Source organism: Hordeum vulgare, chromosome 4H (assembly GCF_904849725.1).
Source record: "Hordeum vulgare subsp. vulgare chromosome 4H, MorexV3_pseudomolecules_assembly, whole genome shotgun sequence".
Taxonomy (NCBI): domain Eukaryota; kingdom Viridiplantae; phylum Streptophyta; class Magnoliopsida; order Poales; family Poaceae; genus Hordeum; species Hordeum vulgare.
In genome coordinates this window covers 165080022-165089055 of record NC_058521.1, presented here as the reverse complement: position 1 = coordinate 165089055, position 9034 = coordinate 165080022, and the positions used below count along the sequence as shown (strand labels likewise).

The 9034-nt window shown below is 51.5% G+C and overlaps 1 protein-coding gene across 1 annotated transcript; it reads left to right on the top strand.

The window, feature by feature from the left end:
- Nucleotides 1-5315: 5315 nt before the first annotated feature.
- On the top strand, nucleotides 5316-8328 carry LOC123446282 (probable beta-D-xylosidase 2). Its single transcript, XM_045122959.1, has 4 exons — nucleotides 5316-5852; nucleotides 6031-6988; nucleotides 7097-7441; nucleotides 7525-8328. The coding sequence occupies exons 1-4, from the start codon at nucleotides 5346-5348 to the stop codon at nucleotides 8160-8162; spliced, it is 2448 nt and encodes an 815-aa protein (XP_044978894.1). The 5' UTR covers nucleotides 5316-5345; the 3' UTR covers nucleotides 8163-8328.
- The last annotated feature ends 706 nt before the right edge of the window (nucleotides 8329-9034 follow it).

The window sequence follows — 9034 nt, the reverse complement described above, 5'->3', positions numbered from 1 at the left end:
ATGTCCGCTGCATCGTCGGGTGTGAACATGGCTTCGACTTTGCTATCATTCCAGCATGATCCACTTTCATTCATCAGATCTGAAACTCTAGTAATTCCATGAATGTAAACCTGGCACAACGGTTTCAGGCTTCCCTTCCTTGGAATCCATGCATCATGATGGATATTGATACGCTCCCCGGTTCCCACCCTCCACACAAGCCCTTCCCTCAGGAGGTCCCGTCCATGAAGAATGCTTCGAAAAGTGAAAGAACCTGCTGCCGAGCATGTAGCAGACAGAATAGAATCATCCTTGAAATATCGAGCTTTTAGCACTCTCGCACAAAGCGAGTCAGGAACCTACAGGATATGCCAGGCTTGCTTAGCAAGTAGAGCTTGGTTAAAAGCCTCCGGATCCTGGAAGCCCAAACCACCATCTCGTTTACTGGAACACATCTTGGGCCATGCTATCCAATGCACCTTCCTTTCCCCATTCATTGCACCCCACCAGAATTTGGACGATATAGAAGTCAGGTTCCGACACATCTTCTTTGAGAGGTGAAAACAACTCATGGTGAAAGTTGGCATTGCTTGCAGCCCAGACTTAATCAATACTTCCCTTGCAGCCTTAGACAATCCTTGTCCCTTCCATCCACTAACTTTCCCTTTTGCACATTCTGTGACATATTTAAAAGTTCCGTCCTTTGACCTCCCAACCAGTGTAGGAAGGCCCAAGTATCTCTCACTCAGCGCTTCAGACTCAATACCGAGAATACATTTCGTCTGTTCTTTCATCTCGGTTGGACAGCCCTTGCCAAAAAATATAGAGGATTTTTGCAGATTTACCCTTTGTCCTCACGCCTTCTCATATTTGGATAGAATCTGTTTTAGAGACTCCAAACATTCGCTTGTTCCTTCGAGGAAGACAATGCTATCATCTGCGAAGAGTAAGTGAGTTACATGGGGGCCAGTGCCACCGAACTTCACCCCTTTGATATGCTTGTTAAGCTGAGACTTCTTTAAAAGAGCTAAAAAACCTTCCACACAAAACAAGAACAAGTATGGGGAGAGAGGGTCCCCCTGTCCGAGCCCACGAGAAGGGGAGAAACATCGGGAACGGCCCCCGTTGATCTTAACCGAGAACTTTGCCAATGTGACACAAAGCATAACCATAGCGCCCCACTGAGGAGCAAAACCCAACCGGGTCATCATATTTTCCAGGAAAATCCATTCGACCCTATCATAGGCCTTCATCATATCTAGCTTCACCGCACAAAAACCCTTCTTCCTCTTCCTATTCCTTATTGCATGCACACACTCATAAGCTACCAATACATTATCTGTGATCAATCTCCCTCGTACAAATGCACTTTGTTCTTTTGAGATTAAAATAGGTAGGATGCCCTTCAACCTGTTTGCTAAGACCTTCGTAGCAATTTTATACAACACATTACACAGACTTATGGGCCGAAACTGGGATAAAAGATCTGGCGAGGACACTTTAGGTATCATCACTATAATTGTTGCATTGAAATCAGCCGGAGTCAGCGCACCATTAAGAAAGTCCCGGATCGCCCGGTAGACATCACCCTTAACCATCGACCAGTGTCTTTGGTAAAAGAGTGCAGGAAGACCGTCCGGCCCCGGAGCCTTAGTTGGCCCCATTTGGAATAAGGCGTCTTCTATCTCCTGATCAGAGATCGGTTCAGTTAACTTGCCATTCATATCATCTGAAACTAGTTGATCAATATTCTCCAACAGCGACCCCGTTTCCGTCGATCCTTTAGAAGTGAATAAAGCTTCGTAGAAGCTCGCTGCCATCTCTCTCATCTCCTCATCCACTGAGCACTTCGTCCCATCCTCTCTCCTTAGCGCCCTGATAGTATTTTTTCGTTTATGATGAGAGGCCCTATTCTGAAAATATTTGGTGTTTTGGTCACCCGCCTGTAACCACTGCACCCTAGATCGCTGCCTGTACAGTACCTCCTCCCTCGCATAAATCTCCCTAAGTTGTTCCTCAATATCCCGAGCCTCCAGTGAGCAACCAGTCGCACTCGCTCTAGAGCGGGCATCAACGAGCTGAGATTTAAGTTTCGCGATCCGACGCCTGATAGAACCAAACACTTCCCGTGCCCACCGCTGCATCTTTCCTGTCACATGGCTGAATCGATCGCATACCGCTCGCAGGGAAAGTCCCCCCCTATCTGATGCGTCCCAAGCCTCATGAACCATCACATCATAGGCGTCGTGCCTCGTCCATGCTTCCTCAAATTGGAACGCTCGGGCATGTCTGTCCCCCGTACGAGGAGCGGTCTCCAACGCACGAATAAGGATTGCCTGATGGTCCGATTCCTCAGTAACTAGATGCTCCACATATGTCTCCGGGAATAACTCCAAAAAACTGTCTGTACAAGTTGCTCTATCGAGCCGAACTTGAACATTGTGTGCGCCGTCTCGTTTATTATTCCATGTATATGGGTAGCCTGAAAAACCCAAATCTGAGAGACCACATTCCGCCAAGCAGTCTCGGAAGGCCTCCATCTGAGTAAAAGACCTTAGGTTACCCCCTAATTGATCGGCGTGGAATAAGGCTTCATTGAAATCACCAGCGCAGATCCACGGAAGGTTGTCTTGTGCCCTTAAGAATCTGATTGCACCCCAGGTTTTCTTTCTTAATTCATTCCTGGGTTCCCCATAGATTCCAGTGAATCTATAGGGTTTATCCTCCCATACCACCTCTGCATCAATGAAGTATTGACACCATGGGCGCACACGTACCTGCACATCGTCTCTCCACCATAAAGCTAAAGCACTGCTCAGTCCTTGACAATCCACCGCCCCCCGACTCCTGAATCCCAAACTCCACTTAAGTTTCTCCATTGCTCGCGCCCCTTTTTTAGTTTCTGGCAGGAAAACCACCGCTGGGTTGTAAGACCGATTCAGGTCCCTTAGCTCACCAACCGTCAAGTCCAACCCCAGTCCTCGACATTTCCATGCCAGGATATTCATGGTGATTGACGCCCCTGTCCCTCAGGGGTCGCCGTTGCCTCAACATTGTCAGAGATGCGATCAAACACTAAAGACGTTTTCCGCCTTGTATCACGAATGAAAGCATCCTTAGAGCCCTGTTTGTCCAAATCCCCTTTTGCCACCCACACCTGTTTGGGCCTTCTCTTGCACCCAACACCTTCATATTGAGCCTGAGGTTGGTCATGTTGGATCGCCCTATATTCCTGCCTCGGCTTCCTAGTAAAAGTGCCCTTCCTCCGTTCCTCTCTACCCCTATATCCTGTACCAAGTCGGTCATCATCACGTCGGATATCCCCTGATCTATGCTCCACAGGATAAGGACCCCTGTCTTGACCAGATCTCTCGCCCCGAGAGACTCCATAACGCGCCGAGAGGCCTTGCTTATCCTGAAGCTTGTCACGAAGGTCCTGTTCTCGTTTCTGCTCAAGGCCTTGTCGCAGGTCATACTCCTCCTGATTCTCAACACTACCCTTATATTTAAGGGGACTAGTGACTTCTCCTTCTGTCCTGGCACCAGCGCCAGTGCGCGGTCCAGCGGATTTAGCGAATCCAGCATGCAGGTTACATTTAGTTGGTGCATCATTCTTCATCGGGTTTACCTGACGCCTTGGGTCGCTGTCGCCCGTACGCCCACTTCCCCAACTGTTAGTACTACTCCCAACCCTCCCCGAGGGGCCTCCTTTAGCATAGCTATTTCTGCCCGGCGAGGCTCTCAACCATCCTCCCCACTGCGACGAGGAGTCCATAGGAGGGGCACAAACACCCCCCCATGCACTAGCCGGCCACAGCTGAAGCAGAAGTGTGGCACTTTTTCATAAAAGAAATCAAACCACGTGCCCACTTTATCATCTGATGAGGCCTTGAGATAAAATCCTCTCACTAAAGGTTCAAAAATAGGAATTTTAGCCCGAACCCTTAGGTGTTGTCTTCTTGCGAAACCATCACTATCCGTATCAACTCGCACTATTTCGCCCAGCCAGTTGCCAAACGCCTTCCCAAAAGCCTCTGTCCTCTTGCCCGGGGGCAGATCATCCACCCTCACCCACATATCCACCTTATCAAAAACCATCTTAGAGGGCCTTGTATTTCCATCATACTCTTTTAGTATCAACACATTAAAATCATATTGCCACGGTCCATTATCCATAGCATGTTTCCAGTCTCCCTCGCTCCCAAAGTGGACTTCAAAGGTATTTGATCCCAAATCACGGAACTTAGCCTCCTTGTGCAAACCCCAAGCCCTCTGCATTGCTTTTTCAACAGCACTCATAATCATAGACTTAGGTGAGTACACTCGTCCTACTCCGGACCACCTTGGGATCTTTAGAGAGGTTTCTTCAACCTCCTAAAAAACAAAGCCCCGTGCTTCCTTGTCCATCAACACCATACTGCCCAATCTCGCCGAGAGACTCGACGCAGGGTCAGGCGTCTTGCTCTCCACCGGGGATTTAGAGCTACCCCGGCCGGCTAAACCTTCCGCTTTGCGTCTCGGCGTAGAATCCACCGCACTCCCCTTCCCCGCCGCGTGCATGTTCTTGTTGTTAGAGGCCGACATCTCAGTCTTCCTCGCCTGGTCCAGGTCCCGTACCAGATGCCGCAGGTCCAGGTCAAGTAGCAGGCGTCTTCGACTTGCTAAACCCCACCCCCATCACCTCCTTGGCCGGCCTGTGAGTGTTCGATGGAGTGGCCGCCCCCGCCGCCGAAGGAGAAGATCCCATCATCTCCGAAACCCTAGCCGTCTACCCAGGTGCTTGCTCCGCCATCCACACCGCCCTCAGCGGAGGAGAGACACCGCCAGTCGGAGACGAGGAGAACGTTGTCGCTCCCCCAATCACCACCGTAGCCAAACCACCCCCGCACGTCAAACCCTAACCCTAGCGCAAGGGGACAATCGTCATGCAATCGCCTCCAGACGCCTTAGAGTCTTGGACCCCTCACACAGCTCTTGTATGTTTCTGAATTTAAAAACAAGTTTTTAAACACCAGGCACCACGGCACGTCCACTTATTTTATTTTATTTTTATTTAGGGAGGCACGTTCATTTTCACCAGCACCCGCACGTACGATCCACGCGTGACCGAGACGAGAGTGAAAATATCCAACAACAAAATATCAGCTTTCTCTCGGTATAACAAACAAACAAACAACCCGGTGAGTTATCTATCTATCCATGCATCGTTTCCGGCCGTGCATGCAGAACTAAGTTTCAAATTTCGAAAATCTGTTAGTTCCCTCCCTCCACTCCATCTCGATCTTATATATACGTACGCCTCCACATCGATCTTGCCATCATCATCATTCATCAGCAACACGTTCGATAGCGAGGCATCTCCTACAATGGCGTCATACGCCATGCACCTATCCCTCCTTTTCCTCCTCCTCCTAGCCACCACAGTCAGTATCCCGCGCGCCTCCTCTGCTCGAGCCGTCCCCTCCCAGGCGGACGGCGGCGCCACCGGCGGCAAGGCCGTGTACACCAAGGTCTGCGACGCGTCCCGGTTCATGGCGGCCGGGCTGGACATGTCCAAGTACCGCTACTGCAACGCGTCGCTTCCGTACGGCTACCGTGTGCGCGACCTCATCGGCTGGATGACGGTGGAGGAGAAGGTGTCCAACCTCGGCGACTGGGCTGACGGAGCGCCCCGCGTCGGCCTCCCCCCGTACATGTGGTGGTCGGAGGCGCTACACGGGCTCTCCAGCACCGGCCCCACCACCAAGTTCGACGACCCCAAGAAACCCCGCCTCCACTCCGGCCGCGCCGCCGTTTTCAACGGCACTGTCTTCGCTAACGTCATCAACAGCGCCGCCTCCTTCAACGAGTCCCTCTGGAAGTCCATCGGCCAGGTACGTGTCATGCGTGTGCAATTTGTGTCTGCTCTACCTTTTTCATACTAGTACTACTAGTATAATACTCGTACTAAGTATCATACTAATATTTATTGTTGAGAACAAGTATTTTGGAACAGAGATAGTAGTATGTGACAGATGTCGTGGCATGCATGCATGCAATTTGTTTTGGCAGGCCATCTCGACGGAGGCTCGAGCCATGTACAACCTGGGGAAGGGAGGGCTGACGTACTGGAGCCCCAACATCAACGTGGTGCGCGACCCGAGGTGGGGCCGCGCGCTGGAGACGCCCGGCGAGGACCCCTACGTCGTCGGCCGCTACGCCGTCAACTTCGTGCGCGGCATGCAGGACATCCCGGGCCACGAGGTGGCGTCCGACCCCATGTCACGGCCGCTCAAGACCTCCGCGTGCTGCAAGCACTACGCCGCCTACGACGTGGACGACTGGTACGGCCACACGCGGTTCAAGTTCGACGCCCGCGTCGAGGAGCGCGACATGGTCGAGACCTTCCAGCGCCCGTTCGAGATGTGCGTCCGCCACGGCGACGTCAGCAGCGTCATGTGCTCCTATAACCGCGTCAACGGCATCCCGGCCTGCGCCGACGCGCGCCTCCTCTCCGGCACCATCCGCCGGGACTGGGGCCTCCACGGCTACATCGTCTCCGACTGCGACGCCGTGCGCGTCATGACCGACAACGCCACATGGCTGGGCTACACTGCGGTCGAGTCCACCGCCGCCGCGCTCAAGGCCGGGCTGGACCTCGACTGCGGCGAGAGCTGGATCGTGCAGGACGGCAAGCCCGTCATGGACTTCCTCACCACCTACGGCCTAGAGGCCGTCCAAAAGGGCAAGGCACGCGAGTCCGACATCGACAACGCGCTCACAAACCTCTACATGACGCTCATGAGGCTCGGCTACTTCGACGGCATGCCCAGGTACGAGTCCCTCAACGAGAAGGACATCTGCAGCGACGACCACAAGAGCCTCACCCTGGATGGAGCCAGACAGGGCATGGTGCTCCTCAAGAACCACGCCAGTCTGCTCCCCCTTGATCCCAACAAGTTGGGCGCCGTCGCCGTCCGCGGCCCACATGCCGAAGCGCCTGAAAAGGTCATGGACGGAGACTACACAGGTGATCAGCTCTTCTCTACTGAGTACTCTAGTACTACGTACTCTATTACGTTCACTGTCCACTCACATGTTAATGTTATACGTTCTCTTGAAATTTGTATAAATGCAGGGCCACCTTGCCGGTACGTGACGCCGCGACAAGGCATAAGCAAGGACGTAAATATCTCGCATCATGCAAACTTGACCATCTACTTTGGTGGCATAAACCTGCACATCGAGAGGGAGGGCAACGACAGAGAGGATCTCCTCCTGCCCAAGAACCAGACGGAGGAGATCCTACATATCGCCGCGGCATCGCCTAACCCGATTGTCCTCGTCATCCTGTCCGGTGGTGGCATCGACATCTCCTTTGCGCAGGGCAACCCCAAGATCGGCGCCATCCTCTGGGCAGGGTACCCTGGCGGGGAAGGTGGCAACGCCATTGCCGATGTCATCTTCGGAAGATACAGTCCAGGTAAAGAAAGATGCAAAGTTTATTGTTCCCATCAAAGTAAATAGTTTCTGACACATCGCTGATGTAATTGCATGATCGAGCAGGAGGACGGCTGCCATTGACATGGTTCAAGAACAAGTACATCCACCAAATTCCTATGACGTCCATGGAGCTACGGCCGCGGCCAGACCACGGATACCCGGGGAGGACGTACAAGTTTTATGACGGGCCGGAGGTGCTTTATCGGTTCGGCCACGGCCTGAGCTACACCAAGTTCCGATACGAGAGCAGCGCTGGCAACGGAACCGCAGTCACACTCGCCGCCGCCGGTGGGCACTGTAAGCGGCTCAGCTACAAGGCCGGCGCAGTGGACGCTGCCCCTTCCTGCCCGGCCATCGATGCCGCGACCCATGCCTGCAAAGAGACCGTGGACTTCAACGTCAGCGTCGTCAATGCCGGTGACGTGGACGGCAGCCACGTCGTGCTGGTGTACACTGTGCCGCCGCCCGAGGTGGCCGGGGCGCCCATCAAGCAGGTGGTGGCGTTCCAGAGGGTGTTTGTGAAGGCGGGCGGCGCAGCGACCGTGGGGTTCACGCTCAAGGTGTGCGAGGCGTTTGGCATCGTGGAGAAGACGGCGTACACCGTCGTGCCGTCAGGGACCAGCACCGTCCTCCTCGAGAACGGTGACACATCGTCGCCCTCATCGGTGTCTTTCCCCGTCAAGATCAACTTCTCTACTTAGATTAGTTTTCCTCGGTTCTTATGCGACGTTTTAGGATGTTTTTTATTCTTTTATTTTCCTACTATAGGAGTTTATCAGTAATTAATATTCAGCATCCTGCTGAACAGTTTGTATCATCGGTGTCCTGCTCCCGTAGTTTTTTCAGTTATGAGAGGGTTTGATCAAATGATGGATCAATACAGCAATTTTTACGTTGCTATATATGGCCAAAAATCAAGTTTCAGTTTTTATATTTGCTTCAGACCCTTTTTTTTTTCCATTTTGTGGGCTGAGACGTGTCTACACTGAGTACTCGTGCAAAAATCGTATGTTTTCTTCTTGGGTTCAGGTCAAAATTTCGGTGCCGTCGACGCTAAAAGCCAACCCGTTAACACACAAAAACACATACCACTAAAAAAAGGAACCACACCTATCTTAGTTGGTTCATAAACAAAGATGTAAAATCTGAAAAAAAAAGAACACTACAAGTGAACCCCAAATTCCTTTACAAAAAAAAAGGACATGAGAAACACCTACTGCTTCTTGCATATTTTACCTAGGAATAATAAGACTGAAACCAAAACTGAAAAATGAAACTTGACTGAATGTCAATTGCCATTCCTTTACAGAAAAAACACGGGGTAAATAATATATTACCCCTATGGAAAAATGTGTATAAATAACTCAAATAAAGACTGAATAAAAACTTGACAGATTGTGACATTCAAAAGACTTGTACTGCATATAGAGAAAGATTTGTATATTGCTGATTATCCTTGTACTGCAGACTGATAAAAACACATACAAAAACTCTGAAAAACAATGATGGGAGGATAGATCTTACCGGCATAGAAGAGTCTCCCAGCTTCTTTGCCTGGAGACTGCACCCTCCC

Coding starts and splice junctions, on each gene's coding strand:
- LOC123446282 (XM_045122959.1), top strand. CDS start 5,346: ATGGCGTCATACGCCATGCACCTATCCCTCCTTTTCCTCCTCCTCCTA. Junction 6,989..7,096: donor CATGGACGGAGACTACACAG/GTGATCAGCTCT, acceptor GTATAAATGCAG/GGCCACCTTGCCGGTACGTG. Junction 7,442..7,524: donor CTTCGGAAGATACAGTCCAG/GTAAAGAAAGAT, acceptor ATGATCGAGCAG/GAGGACGGCTGCCATTGACA.